The 16,171-nt window shown below is 42.6% G+C and overlaps 1 protein-coding gene across 3 annotated transcripts in view; it reads right to left on the bottom strand.

Annotated features, from left to right (window-relative positions):
• PFKP (phosphofructokinase, platelet) overlaps positions 1–5,412 on the bottom strand; it is a 43,205-nt gene extending 37,793 nt beyond the window's left edge. For all 3 annotated transcript variants that reach the window (XM_059487773.1, XM_059487753.1, XM_059487763.1), the window contains exon 1: positions 5,066–5,412. In XM_059487773.1, the coding sequence (XP_059343756.1) occupies positions 5,066–5,150 (85 nt within the window). In that variant the 5' untranslated portion in view covers positions 5,151–5,412. The remainder of the gene's footprint in view (positions 1–5,065) is intronic.
• Between the last annotated feature and the right edge of the window lie 10,759 nt (positions 5,413–16,171).

Genomic DNA, 16,171 nt, shown 5'->3' with positions numbered 1-16,171 from the left:
TCCTGGTCCACGTGCATTTGCACCATTACAAGAGAGGAGGTTCTACATGACTTTGTGCTTAAGCCAAGTTTGCCTTGCTTTAGTCAGCTAGACATGCCTTTAAATAAATAACTGTAACATAAACCATTCAAAAGCAAAACGATGCATCTTGGACAAGCATCAAGAAATAATAAAGTATCACCAATTTTAAAGATAAACATTGGCTTTAACGCAGGCTTAATGACTCAGCACATATGTTTCAGTGCTACCCTGAATAAAGATTCAGACTTAAAAGACTATATAGCAAAAATCACTAAGGAAAATGTCTAAACATTACCAAACAGGAAGATTTTATTCAAATATGTAAATGGTTATGTCAGTAAGAGTCTATAATCATCAAAAGAGAAGGAGACAAATACAAGAACTGAACAAATCAATAAAAACACAACTTGAATTTGTTTGATTTACTTTTAATTACATTACAGATTTTACTGAATAGAATCACAGTAATTATTCTAGATACATGAAGAAAACATCACACAATTTTCCTGAACACCAACTGTATTAGATCAGAACATTCTACAGCACAAATATATACAATTGCAGGTGGCAAATGCATCTCCTTCTTAAAAATTAAAATAAAAATCTTAAGAAACCAGTTTCAACCATTAAATCCACTAATTACAGAAGCAGCTTCTCAAAAATACTAAATGCATTGATACAGTTACACTCATCCATTAATAACTGCATTCCTTAATTTTACATACAAATAGTACTTATCTTGTCTATAGACACATATATATGCATTTTATATACATGTCTATTTGCATGCACTATTCTTAGCTGGAAAAGGTGCCTCTGAGGGGGTCTAGAATTCAAAAATTCCTTGTGACTATGTTCAAATCACATAAGTGTTAACAAATAAACTCTAATTTGGATGTCATAAGAAGAGTATGGGTTGTTTTAGCTTGTGACTTTAAAAAAAATATATTTATTTTACTGTATTAGTTGAGAAGCTTATGGTGGAAAAAGAAATTTTGCCACCCAGACAAGATCAATGCATTTACACTACTATATTAAATACGTCCTCAGCCTGTAATGCTTCAAGAGCATGGTTCCATAGTCATGGTCAGTGGTATTACCCAAAGCTCTGGAATCCAAAAGGCTTCTTCAGGGTTTTTTTTAAGTTGTTTTTAAACCCAGTATTTGCTGAAGGAGCTGAGCTTTTTCATCTGTTCAGTGCCAAGATTTCTTCTTCCAGTCTATGTCACCAGGACAAAACTTGTATATCTACACTACTAACAGAGACTTGGAACTTTGGTTTGCTTGGGTTTGGTTTTTGGGAAGCCTGGAACGCTTTGAACGTAGGGATACAAAGCTCTTTATTTCAGCAGGATGGGCTATGATATTCCAGAGCATCACACCCCTTACTTGTGCTGTCCTCCTCAGCACTGAATCTTTGAGTTTGTCTGAAAAACAACATGGCCCTGTTCAGACAACGACCTTGAGTCAGTTGGCTGGGCAGCAGCCTCAGAGCCACAAGCACATCCTTCCCCAGGCGTGCACAATCACCTTCTGTCACAGCTTCCCACGACGCTTCCTGTACCCACCGCGGTCCGGAACGGCTCCCGGGAGGCCAAGAGCCATTGACGCGCGAACGTCGCGCACCTACGGTGGGCAGGGCTGCCTGCGCAGCCACGGGCAAGCCACCGAAAATCCAACCCACAGAAAATCCAACCCACAGAAAATCCAACCCACAGAAAATCCAACCCACAGAAAATCCAACCCACAGAAAAGTCAGCCAGGGCACTTCATGACCTGAAGCACAATGGCCAGAGAATCCAACAAAGTGAGAAGTGTGACTTATTAAACCCCATTTATTAAACCACCTTCCTGAGCTGCAACCAGTACAATTTAGAAATGCTCCAGAAACTGAACCAACCCATAAATATTGAGAATTGATTGTCAGAACTTCTTTTGCCTCTCAAGGTACTTGTGATTACAGTGGAAAGTCCATTTTTAGCTCACAATTTAACAACTGGTTAGCTGAAGTGATACTGTCAAGTTTAGTATTTATACATATTATAAGCATACTAAAGAGAGATCTTTTTTTCCTGTGAAACCAATCACTGATAAATTCTTTAACTCCACAAAGAAAAAAAGTCCAGTATGACACATACATATTCTATAGTCTTTAAAATTCTACATGTAGAAAAACAAAAAAGAAAAATGAAACTTTCAAGGAAGTAGCAGCAATGCAGGGAACTAACTGAAAACTTACATAGAAAGCCTTGTGAAATTTACATAACTACTTTTAAGTTATTAGAAGTACAAATAACAACAAAGGGATTAATTTCACCTTAAAATAATTTTACGTGTATTTTAGTCTGTGCTCAGACTTACAGCCCAATCTAAATACTAGCACATATAAAGATTTTGTGTTTAACAGTTTTTTTTTTCTACCCAATTGTTTGTGAGTTTAGTTTGGATTACATATATTTTGAAAACTTTTAGTGTCTGACAAATCTATAACAAAACAGAAGACTGGAACTTTATTCCTAAAACTTTTTCGCCTACTTCTGAGTCAGCAGCTTTGCCTCACCTACACTTTGCTGGAACAGATTATTTTCAAACAGCAGTAACAGCAACTTCCTTCTCTGTGTACTTCAGGACTTCACTTCTCTCACACATGTACACTCTGTCCTCCAAAGGGCAAATGACCTTGACAGGGCATGACTCATTCTGTCCCTTGGTTAACTCCTAACCTTCAAACTGACTTGAGGCTGCTTATTTTACACATCTCTGCTGCTACCAAGATAGTAAAGGGTTATGGTCACACACGCTGTGTTGTGTGATTCAGGTAAAATGATCAAGTTCTAAAATGCTGGGAAGGTTATTTCCTTGTTCTTCAAAGTTAGGGCAACAATGCTGCCAGTGAAACAGCTTGGAAGGCATCCAGTTTACTTTTTTTGGTCTTTGTGACAACCCCAGTCCTTAGACAGTAACTTTCATAGGCTGTTACTTTGGAACTCTCCGTGCTTCTGTGGCAATCCGCCAGATGTAAAGTCTGGATGTTACCCGTGGATTCTGCAAGTCCTTCAAATGCCTTAATTCACACAGGGGCCAGCGAAGATTAGTACTTTATAAAAGGAGATGCATCTGCTGCTGCATTATATAATCTCCAGCCACGCGGAAGCAAGTTGCAGGGCTCAGCCTCTTGCTGAGCACGCTACTGCTGCTTCAGGCAGTGCCCTGCCACACTTTTAAATGAAAATGGCGATTTGGCCACCAGACCATTAACACAGGGATGCTCAGATTCTCGGTTCCTCCTAGAATCATATAGCAGTGGAACCGATGTCACTGAGGGCAAACTGGTTAAAACTTGAACAAGTGTAGCCCCACCGAGGGGTAAGAGAAGCCATTTAACCGCATCGATTTGTTTTTTCCATCCAGAACTGCAACATTTTCCTCCTCGATGGCAACAAATCCCTTTCATCCCGATTAGAGTTTCGGCTAATCCTAGGTAAACCCGGGGGCTCCCCGTTATTCCTGCGGGCAGGGGGAGGGAGGATGCTTCTCCCAGCCCAGATGACGCAAAGAGGCGGAATCTGCAGCGACTCGCAGCGGATCACGTACACACCGGCGGAGGGAAGGAGGGAGGGAAGCAGGGAGGGAGACACTGGTCCATGCAAGCCACCACCGCATGGACGCGCCGGGAAACCCGGGGAAGGGGAGAGGGGAGGCTGCGGGCTCGTCCCGGCAGCTCCCCGTGTAAAATCTGCGGAGAGATCGGTCCCTAACCCACCGAGCCCAGGCAGAACGAAAGGAGAGGCTCCCACCCCCCATCCTCTTCACAAACGCGAACGAGTGCCGCTGCTTCTTTAAGCGAAAGTACTCTCGAGACAGTCCCGGCGAAAAAAACAAAGTAAACCAACTGTAAATTAAGAGAAGGTGTTCAATCAATGATAATTGCTTTTAGCAACTCTCCTCGTATAAGCAGAGCAAGAGTCCTCTCGAACAGCACGGAGCGTTGCGTGTTTTAAATCTTAATTAACTGAAACTTTAAACTATTACCATAGAATCACAGAATATGCTGAGTTGGAAAGGACCCATTCTGGTAGGAAAGGAGAAACTAAAGTGTAAAAAAAAATGGATTCTTGACTAGGTATATTGTGATCGAGCCTCTTTTCTTTGCCATCCTTCTTAATGTCTGCAGGTCTTTTGTTCGCCCTGTCCTGTAGTAGCTACGACTTCCTCTACACTGAAGAGATTTAAGAAGGCGAGACACGTTTCTAACATACTCCTACAGGGTGGGAAAGTAAACCACCATCTGAGCGTTCTAAACCACGGGTAGGAACATAAACGTGTTGCTGGTGCCAAAACGAAGTGAAAAGCAGATGAGGCGAGGGCTGGCAGAGCCCCAGCAGCGCAGCCAAGCCTCCCACCCGCCGTGCAGGGCAGCACGACCTCTTCTTCCCCCGCTCGCATCAGCCATCCCTCCTCACCCCACCATCTCCCCAGGGAACCAGACAGCTCGGTAGTAAAAGTTACTGCAGCAGCGTTTCTACCCTCTCCCTTGCCCAGCCTGGGGCAGAGGAAACGTGGAGAGGGAGGGAGAGGGGAAAAAGGGGTGAGAAGGGAAGAAGGGATGTTTGAACCGGGGAAAAAGGGGTGAGAAGGGAAGAAGGGATGTTTGAACCTTAAGAGCCCAAGCCGTGCAAAAATGATTTATCTTTTAAATGCGCTTAGTAGGAAAGCCGGGTCGAAGGCCAGCACGGAAAGAGGAACCCGAGCACCACTGCAATCCCGTGTGAGCCGCTCCCAGAGCCCTCTCTCCACTCCCTCCATGTGCCGCACCGTGGCTTGCCGACACCAGCCCTGGAGCAGCCCACGCTGTTACCCCGGCCTCCCGCATGGGCGCCCGGCCAGCCGGGGAGGCCCTTCCTTCCTGCCCCTCACACCGCCCTCCAGGGGCTCCTCGCCCTCTCCTCCTGCTGCCCCCACTCCCCACCGTGCCCGCAGCTCCCCCGCGGCTCCTTCCCCTCGTCCTCCCCGTGCTTCCGGAGTAAACGGTGCGAGCCGTTACCTTGGGCATCGCCGCCGCTGGTCAGCACCGCGATGGCCTTCCCGGCGCCCGAGAGGTTCTCGAAGAACTTGGGCTGGTGATCCATGGCGCTGCGGGAGCGGCACCGGCGGGCGAGGCGGAGCGCGGTCGCTGAGGGAGCCCCTGGCCGCCGGGGTCTGCCCCCGCTCCGCTGGACCGAGCGTTCGGCCTCTGCGGGAAAAGAGCCCGAGCAGCCCGCTGTGGGTGCGTGGTCACCGGCACGTAAATCTCTGCAGAAAACCTGAGGGAAGGGGCGAGACTGTGTGCAAAAGCCCGGGAAAAAAAGCGAGCCGAGCAGCAGCTCTTAAGCTCCTCTCACCCGCCGCCCCCCGCTCTGCCCCGCCGCCGCGCCCTCCCCGCGCGCCGCTGACAGCGCGGCGCGGCCCCGCCCCCTCAGCCCTGCGGGAGCGGCGCTGACGGGCGGGCGGCGCGGCCAATCAGCGGCCGAGCTGGCGCCGCGAGCGCGGCGGGCGGGGCGGGGGCGCGGGCAGGTGGGCGGGGGCGGCCCCAGCGGGGCGGGAGTCCCGGAGCCGCCTCCCCGCCCTCTTTCCCCTTCCCCCGCTCCTTCCCGGCGCCCGAGGTGGGGGCGATGCGGGAACATGGCTGGCGCCTTGGCACGGCGGCAGTGCGGGGGAGGGAGTTGTGTTGGCTAGAGCTGGCTCATCCTCTCCGCAGTAGCGGCTGAGGAACGCCGCGTGTCTCCGTCGCGCCTGCGGCTCCCCTGGGCAGCCCCTTCAGCGGAGGCTCTCCGGCGGCTTCCCGCCGCCCTCACGGCTCTGCCGGAGGCTCGAGGGGGGAATCCGCTTCCAGCGTGTCGGTTCCTCGCAGCCCGATGCCTTCGGGCGGCTCGGGCTCGCTGGCCTGCCCGGCTGCTGCTCGGAAGGCTCTGGCAGGGTGCGGAGAGCGCGGCTCATTCCCGCTGGGAATGCGGGACGGACAGACAGACGGCTCCTGGCCGCGTCTGGCAGGATCCGTGGCCCGGGGGCGGGCAGGGACACCCTGAGGCCCCGAGCTCTGCTCCTCTGGCCTCTCATGCTCCTCAGGTGTGTGCTCCTGCTGAGGCTCCATAGCCCGCAGTGGGCGTTCAGGCGCCGGTAGGAACAGGAATTCTGTGAGTATTGGCGACTGAGACAGAGTTTGAGTCAGAGAGTCAGAGAGCAACAGAGGCAAAGCAGCTGGGAGGAATTGCTCTGGGTGGGAATCGCAATCTTCCTGCCTTTCTTTTCGTCCTCCTCTTATGCCGTGATGCTTTTGCCTGGGGAGTGGTTAGTGCTAAGTACTACTACTTAAGTGCGCTCTTAAACTCCCTGTATTGTAACCCCACGCTGGCAGGGTAATTCTCTTGATCATAGCAGCGTGCGTACTCACACGAGTTTTGGTAATTTAGGCAAATAAAGCTGTATTACCCTCTATACAGTTGTTTGTGGTACTTTGCATAAGTAAAAGTATTTGCGAAATCGGGCCAGCTTACTTGCACGAAATAATAAAGCAAGTCAGGGAGAGAGTCAGGAGCAGCATCAAAATGCTGACTCGAGTTTTATGTTTTAATTGCTATGTTAATTACTGGTTTTATTCAATGTCTTCATCACATCACAGACAACTCACATCGTAAAAATACACGTGCTCATCCTGTCAGCTTTCACACAGGCACATGTGGAAGTACAGTCATTTGAGTAGTTCAGTCAAAATTACTCATAGATAAGTGTTTGAAGCCATACCTGAAAATGGATACTTATACCTAGCGTGTGGGCAGCCCACACTTTTTGTAGTTTGCAAATCTACACCAAGACTGTAATGAGTGTGATCTGACAAACAGAAACGATTCATTGACAAATAGATTGCATACCATGAACATTAATATCTCTGTAGGGAATTTGCTGTATTCTTTCCTGAATCTGAAGTCTTGAGTCACAGATTATAATGGTAGTGAACTTCTCTTATAGAATCCTTAAATCACGCTGTGTTCAAAAGATTTTGGTTTGATTTGAAATCATGTTATTTTATTTGAGAATAACTCTGCAAAAGCTGAATTAAGGTATTTGAGTGTGTCTTGGTGTGGAAAGACAGGAGTCTGCTAAGGAAGGCAGGAGCCTCCCCTGAAATGGAGAATGTAAACCCTCCCCACCCCTCCAAATTGCTATAAATTTTAAATTAAGGGGCTCTCAGGCAAAAATATGGGTGCAGGAAATAACAGTTCTTTAATAGGGAAAATAAAAAAAAAGATAAAATAAACAATGCAGTACACTAGAACAACACTGAGAGTCAGAACCCAGCCTGACACCCTGTGGGTCAGGGTGTTGGTGGCAGTCCCATTGGAAATGTGGCTGCAGCCCTCCTGCAGTGTCAGGTGTGTTTCTGTTGGAGCAAAGGGGATCTGTAGAGAAGGATGTATTCTTCCTCTGTGATCCCATGGAAGAAGAAGAGGCAGCTGCTGTTCCTCTGGGGAATCCCATGGAGAAAGCCATGCTGGTGTCTCAAAAACCTCTGGATTGTATCTGGGGAGCAATGCTTGGCTCCTCCCTCTGGGCAGAGCATCTCCCAGTGGGATGTTACAGTTCTTATCAGTCATGCACTGGCATTCAATAGTCTGTTATCAGCAATGTCCCCTCCCGAGGGAGGTGTGAATGTGGTCACTCAAAGAGAGAGATAAAGCAAACTGCCCACCTGGCAAAGGTAATCTGCCATACAGATGGTAATGGAAAACAACTTGCATTGCATTCTTCAACAGAGTGATTCAGGACTTGATCCAAAACCTGTAAAACCAAGAAGGTCTATTGCTGGTAGAAACTATTATGACTATTTTAGCACCATGGACGAAGGACCATTGTCATCTCAGGACCACTTTGACAAAGACAACTTCTTGTTCCTAGTGTTTGCTTGGTGCATCTATTAAAAATGGCTATTCACTGTAGCTATAACATTCACACTTTGTCTGGAAGTAGATGTGTCCCTGTTGCTTCCCAATACAACCTCGATGCTAAGGAGCTCCTATTTTCTGAAAGTATTTTTTTCTTCAGTTGCTCTATTGTACAATTAAACTTGTGATTATTTTTTTTCTCCCTCGTGTAACAAGGAATCTGCTAATATTTTCATCATTTATTATAGCTACTCCTTGTTCTTCAACAGAGCTGTCGGGGAAGAATTGTGTTTTGGCTGTGTTGGGTTTTTAGAGGTGGGAGGAGAGGAATGGATGTGGAACTGTTTGTTCCTGAGGCTGTCTTGATACACTTAAATATCTTCCAGCAATACAATTGCCTATAATCTTAAGAGTGAGTGACTGCCTGGCTTAAGGGTTGAAGATTGTTGGGGGAAACAGTGTTAGCCTTGTGGGATATTGTTAATGCAGCTAGGTACACATGTATAAATCATACTGACACTGAGAGAATAGGCTCTTTTCAGATAAACTGTGTATCTGAATAAAGCCTCAGCAGGTCATTTGCACACTACATTAGCTGTTATAATTGTCCTGTTACTGTGATACTAAATGGAACCAGTTTACCTGGAACAGAGAGGGCAGGTGAGTTTGACTGTTCTCTGATACCATTGCAGGTGGTCTGGTGCATCCTTTTCACATTTCCTGTTTGTTCCCTGTGCCATATAGGTCAAGCATATCTGCCCATCTTTGAATCTTATCATGACCTAAAAAATCCTGATTGACCATTTAACATTGGCTTGCTACCCACCTTCCCTTGCTACACCAGCATCATTACAGGTGCTGCTTTAAACTGTACAGTTCATCTTCTGGGTGTGATACCACAGGTGCACCCAGTACCACATCCAGCACAGCATTTTCCACTGAAATCAGGTTCACCTGGGAAGAACAAGTTATGCCCAAAGAGAATGAGATTACAGCATGGATACTAGAACTGAAAGAATGGATTTCCAGACAGCTGAAACAGTTTTCTACAGCTAGACCTTTCTAGGGTGTGGATTTTCTGGCATCTGTGGTACCTGAGCCCACACTTCCAAGTTTGTCTAAAGTTCTTGGAGGAGTTGTTTCTTCTGCTCAGCTGTCTTTCTTTCATGACACTTTGGAATCATAAAGACAAATAAATTCTGCATATTCAACTTTTTAGTATTATTAAAAACCAGGCAGAGAACAGAAAATCAGATGGAAGAATTTACAGAAATTCTGGCATTTTGAAATTATGCAGGCTAGTCATGGAATGCACAGATAAGCATGAAAAGAAGGAACTAATAAGTCATTTAGATATCATTTCTGAGCAGATGGTGACAGTGATTTCTTTAAGAGAACTGACTGGTTTTTTTCATAATACTCCCCTACTTCCCGTACGACAATATTTCCTGGTCCTACATGTCAGCTATAGAGGATTTTTTATTGTTTTCAGTGAGGAACGACAAAACATTACCATATATTCATCATGAAGGAAAATCATGTGTTGAACATGAGCTACAACCTTTTCTTGAATGTCAAATGGCTGTTGCTTTGAATTTGCTGTAACTGATTCTTCACTTGAAAGATTAGGTACAAATTTAAGGCATTGAATAAATTCCCACTGAAATAAAAGTACAAGAGTTTTTAATGGTACTTCTGTAAATGAAAAGCACAAATTTAATTCCTATGTTTACGTAATTATAACTGTTCTTAATAAAAATATAAAAGACAATGATTGAACAGTACTTTCTAGAAGTAATTTCTTCCACTCTGTTTTTATCTTAGAATCTAAATGTAAAACATGATAAATCAGTAGCAAATTAAATGCTAGCCAAAACATTCTGAATGGGAGTGTTGTTATATAGCTTTAAAACCAAAAGCTATTGTTCAGCTTATAGTAGTTTGGAAGCCTCCGGGGTTTTATGGAAAATGTTCTATAAGTAGTTATATGGAAAATATGTCAGTATGGTCTTTAGCCTTGATATTATTTGTTCTCTGGTAAATTCATGTATGATTTCTTAAATGACACATACACACTTTTAATTTGTGCCCAACAGGTTCATTATGTGTCACTGTTTTTCCTTCCTCCTGCTGCCGGCTCCTAAATTTACTGCTTAATGCTGCCATCAAACAACATGCTATATATGTCTAGGTTATCTAACTTTCAAACTTTGATTATTGAAAAAAAAACCCAACCAAGTTCTAAACCCCTAAAACCTCATCTTTCTGTGGTTTGATGTGACCTGGAGTCCACTTCCTAATTGAAAAGTGCATTATTCTTTATGTTTTATTGGGTAGGAAAATTCACAACTGAGCTAAATACCACCCAAAATTATTGCAGACCAAAGAGGATCTGTGTTACTGTAAAAGATACATGGTGTAAGATACACTCTTTTTGGAAAAATTGAGCCATGCTAGTCATACATGTATCATAATTGCTCAGAGGTTTAAAAATCCTCAGAAACAGGAAAAAACCTGCTGAACACTTCAATACGAGGAAACGTGCTAATTAGTCAATTAATCAATCATACAATTGACTAAGCTATTTCTCCAGGTTTGGGGGCGAAGAAAATGAAACCCTTTCCAAGAAAATTTCCACAGTGAGCCATCATTTGGTACCACAGGATAATTTGCAAACTTGCTGTAGTGTGAGCCACAAAAGGTATGTATTGGGATATGGGTAGGGCCATGTATACATGTTCACAGTCTGCATTAAAAGGATATGGACTACTCATGTGTTCTCAGAATGTGATAGTTCTGCAGCTTTCTCTTAACTAGTGTGAAAGGATTTGAGATACCAAGGAGAATTCTTACTATTCATGAGATAATTCTCAAATTATGTTTGTTTCGTTTGATGGTCAGTGTAAAAATGTGAACAGTAACCTTAGAACATTGTCTAAAATGCAGAACTTTCTTTTAGATGAATGCCCTAATTTATTATAGGTGGTATTATCCTTTTGTACAGTACTTCTGAATTACTGAATCCTTGGAACAACTTCACCAGAAGGGTTGGAGCGTCCCCATCCAGAAAATGTCCTCTTGATTGGTGGGCAGATTGTGGAGGAAGGCTTCAATGTACCTGGACAAGACTTATCTCATTGAGCATGCCTTCCTAGTCATGTACTGAAGTGTTAGACTATATATATATATATATATATATATATATATATATATATATATATATATATATATAGGTGTGCATTATGGAGTATTACATGGAGGTCACCACTGTTAAAGAGTGAATGATATTAAGGAGTTCTCTGAAGATTTGTTATATCATATTCCTTGACAGAGTTTGGTTAGAATAATGTTTAGCCACTTGTTTCTGAAAAGACACAAATACAGAGCACATCAACTAAGTGCTTATGTGGATTGGGGCCAAATGGATAATTTGGCTTGAAGCTTTCTCTGTTCCTTCCCTTAGCAGGATTGATGGAAATACCTGCAAGGGGAAAAGTCTGAAAGAACCAGGAAAGATAAAGAATGTAGATGATTTGTGCAACTTAGGTCTGCTCAAGGAGACAGTAGTCTCTTCTCCTTTTTTATGACATGAAGAATCATTTTTATGTCTAAGAGAAAAACAACCAAAAAATCAAAGGAATGTTTTTCTACTTAAAACTATGTGCTCATAACTATATTTCAAAAAATGCTACCATTAGTAATGATCTGATCTCATTAATTTGATTGGTTAGTGTAACTTCATTCCTAAATGTAAGCTCCGATATTTTACAAGCATCACAATGGTTGCTCCCTTCCACAAAGAATAGAATTTTACAGAGTTATCATGGCAATATAGTTGAAGTATTATAAATGTTACATATACACGGTTACTGATATGATGAATTAAGAATGCAGTCCTCCCAAATACTTGTTTGTGCAGTAGTTCCCCCAAATATTCAACAGTTCTTGTAATACTGGAGAATTTTATTTTATTTAAAAATAAACTGATTGTGGCTTATAGTTTGCAATCTTTATGTTTTGTAATACATGAGAGTTAAATAGAAGACCTTGTTGTCCATTGCAGTGTAAATCCTCAACTTCCTACTTACCAAATGCTTTTGCTGAAGTGTGAGAATTTATATTGCTTTTATTTGTGCTGTTAAATAATGGATTTGAGATATATTTCTTGTTGGTTTACTTTACCTTTGAGGATAGATTTCACTCTTTGCAATAGAGATTGTGCATGTTTTCTTTGCAGTTTTGTGCCTTGCCTGAAAATGGCAGCTCCAGCAAAGCTTAAAATAACTTAGGTGGTTGTGGAGACCTCAGGCAGCCATTAGTGACAGACTGCTCAGATGGACAGAGTGATACACGACTGCAGATTTTATTGTACATTATGTGACCCTAGTCCTCCAAAGGCTCTTGTTCAGCATGGTGTCTTCGAATTAAAGAAGAGTAAAAATTGCCTAAGCCTAATGGAGACATTGATCTGGGGGGCAGTGAGGTGGAGGGAGAGCATAACTGCTGTAAATGGAATGTGTTCCAGAGTGTACAGGACGTTTTTGTCTCTTTCGAAAACTCTCTGGGGAGTACCGTGCCACAGAGTTGTGTTTGCAAGACTGAGGAGACTAGAAAAAACAATTTTGGTACCAGAGCTGAGAGTGGGATCATCATTACACGTGTGTTAGCAGCCAGTAGGTTCTGAGAGAGATTACAAGTACCTAGAGAATGCAATGAAGTAAGGTATTCCATCCAAATAATTAGCATTTCAAGAGCAGTCTTTGCCTTCCTTTCCTTCCTTTAATGTATTTTCTTATCATCCATTTTCTTTTTCTCCTTGCTTTCACTACTTTCCACTTTCTTCCCACCTCTTTCCTCCTTTCTTCTTAAATTGAAGATAAGAATAACAGGTTTTTTCACTCCCATTGTTAGTTTTAATATAGTAGTTAACTGCTACAATTTTCGTACTCTTGCTTCTAAATATTTCTATGGCATTGATTTAATATCATAACAGAGGATGAAAAAAGTGTAATGCTTCCCTTACAGAATTAAAAATATAGCCTGTAATAAGTGGCAGAGCCATTTTCATTTGCAAGAAGCCAGTCTGGATGCCTCATGCAATGTGATCTGTTTTCTTCCTGTGAGGGGAATTAATAACATCCCATTTCTCCTTGTCTCTGAAATTTAATAAGTTAGCAAAGATGTATTTAATATTGAATTCCTTGGAAAATGCATTTGTATGCATCCCTCACACAGAACAGCACAGGAAAAAGTCTAATCTCGGATTCTGTGGCACAACCCCCACCCTCCCCTCTGAAAAAAAGTCAAGCACAATAAAAAAAACCCAAAAAACAGCCCAAACATATTGCCTATGCCAGAACCCCCAGTTTAGAAATAGTTTACAGGTATAACTGAGAATTTAAGTGGCATATTTAAACTATGGAACAGAGCTGAGTAAAAAGTCCAAACCAGGTTGGGTTTGCTTTTATTTACAGAAAAAATAATGTTGTAAACTTCTGTGTAGCATAGAATTGAAGAATTTAAGAGTTTGAGCCAGTGCTCAAATATAATAAATATCCAAATACAAACATATTAAATATCTGGTTTCTTGCCTTTTTGGTTTTTTTTTTTCTTACTCACATAATAATTGCTTGAATCCCCTTAGAATTTAAATGAAGAAAAATTGATTTATTTGATTGTTTTTGTAAGTGACCAAGGTTCTTTCAAAATACATTTGAGTACTACCATTAGCATCATTATGTGAAAGTAGACAGCATACTGTGAGTAAATTGAATGGTGATTGTTTGGATCAGGCATAGATGGAGCACATTTAATGTTCAATGTTTACAGTCAATTTTCTTAGGCTGCTCATTTCCCTTCCAGGAAGGCAGTGTTTCTTTGACCTTGAGTGACCCATTTGCTGCTGAGACCAAATGCCTCACACAGCAGCTTGCCTTTAGAATCTCAGAGGTGGAGGAAGGTTGGCACAGGTCTCCTATTGCATTCACAAGTGTTTTGGTGTAGCTCTCTTCAACCTTTTTCATCCAGGGGATCAGAAGGTGTACTTGAATTATCTCCTCCTCTGTGTCCCAGTGTAGGATGTACTTTGGAGCATGGTATAGCATCTTCCATGGAAGGGAAGAATGTCAGGTACAGGCTAAAAGCATCAGGTGGGGCTTACACAGGTGGTTCCACTGCCAAGCAAGTTACAGCTGGCCTGAAAATAATTTTGTTTAAGAAAGAACCGGTGTCGTTTTAGAAATTTGGGCTCCTGTGAGGAAATTCTTACTGTGCAGTTGTGTAGGTGAACAGCATGAGTCAGTGTAGGATTGTGATTAATGAGAAAAGAGGAAAAATTTTATAGCTGACAGATTCAGACCCAAGGGGTACCTCCTTGTGCAGGTAAGAGAGTTGTTAGAAGCATGAAGAGACCAAAATTACTGAAATTACAGGCATTTTCTTTGCAGGTGTTAGGGCCACAATTTCCCAAAAGCCATGCCCCCTGAGAAGAGGCCACAGTGCCTGCTGCTGTAGATGATGTCATTAAAGGAGGGGATTTTGCTACAGAGTTAGGCCAGCACTGAAAATGAAAGTGAATATGACTTGTGGAGTAGGTCTGGCAGCACGCAGCCAAGTCTGGAGCAGCGATTACTTCCATGGCTTGTCAGTCAGCAAACACCTGCAAAAACAGCAATAACCATCCTTAGGAGGAAAGGTGCAGTGTGGGAGGGAGAGGCTGCTGAGCACAAATCCAGCACACAGATCACACGGGGAGGGCAAATGGGAGATTTGTACTCTGTTCCTTTATCGTGGAGCTGATTCAGTTTTACAACCTTTTCAGCCTTGTAATGAGTTCACATCATCAGGTTTGCAGCACAGTTTCCCCTCTGCTCTGGGTTAGGCATTCAAAGTTAAACCTTATGAGATAACATGAGTAACAATTTGAAGTAGTTTCCAAATTAGCTTTAAATAATTTTGCCATGTAAATTTTGTACTTAAAAATGAACATTGCATCTGGTTATATCTTTCAGGATATGAGAGTTTAATAAGAAAATGTCTTTGACCAGGAATAAAGAATTCAGATGTAAGAGACTACCATATGGAAATAATATTTTCATTATTTTATCTGTAATGTTTAATATTCGCTGGCAATTTTACCTATATTATCTATATTTATTAAGAGGCAGAAGTTATTCACAAAACAGAAAGATGGACAGTGTTTAAATAGCAGGAGCAGAATGTTCACTCTCATTAACAGGAACAGCAGGTCATTCTTGCCAATAACATTCAGTTCTGCGACAAAAGAGAGGAAAGCAGAGTGGCTAAGGCTGGAAGGTTATCTGGTCCTACCTGTCTGCTCAAGAAGGATCATTCTAGAAAATATTGCACAGGATTTTGCATCTGGATGGTTTTTGAAGTGACCCCTATGCAAGTTTACAGTTGAGACGTTGGAGCCATGTGTCCATTTGAGTTTCAAGGCTGAGTTAGAAAGAATTGTGAATCTGCTGAGCTGGACAAAGGCTAAACATGTTCCTCTGTGCTAGACCTGCCCTTCTAGAGGGGAAGCTGGGGTTCCAGGTAAATTCTGTATTTCTGGTGAGACTGTCTTATGAACTCAGATTGTTGATGATGGAATTATTTTCAGGACTCCATGCTGCAAGAAAAGTCTTACTTGGAAAACAACTTGATAACTCAGCTAGACTTTGCTAGGTTTTTCTGATGTGCAGTTGTGGTATATTCATGGAAAATGCAAGTGAAGAAGGAAAAAGGATGGGGTGAGAATATAAAAACATGAAAAGGAAAGAGCTTTAGCTATAAAGCTTCTTTATTGCAGAACTGCTGTTCTGTTTGTCAGAAAGAGTGTTGTCTGTGAACAGTTCCCATTAGAAAAAACATTTGGTATTCCAAGCTAGCTAGAGAAAACGGGACTATTAAATTGTACTAGACTTGAGTGGTTTCAAGAAGTGGAATTTAATAATATCGTAGTATGACAGTGGATCAAGTATTAAAAGTAACTTGTAAAGAGCAACATGGTTGCTATAAAATCCTTACCATTTTTCTCTAAGCATTTCAAAATTATCTAAAGCAAATTAGACTTAGGATGATTACAGCAATAAGACTTTCACGTGAAGAGTGTGTTGCTAACAAAGTCCAACAAAACAATATAAAATCCCTTCATCAAAGCACCATGAGCTATTAGTGTTTTGATGTGCAGTGTGGACTGACTCATACGAGCTTAAGCTAAATGGAAG

The sequence above is a fragment of the Ammospiza nelsoni genome, chromosome 1 (assembly GCF_027579445.1).
Source record: "Ammospiza nelsoni isolate bAmmNel1 chromosome 1, bAmmNel1.pri, whole genome shotgun sequence".
Classification (NCBI taxonomy): domain Eukaryota; kingdom Metazoa; phylum Chordata; class Aves; order Passeriformes; family Passerellidae; genus Ammospiza; species Ammospiza nelsoni.
This window is presented reverse-complemented; position numbering and strand designations above follow the sequence as displayed.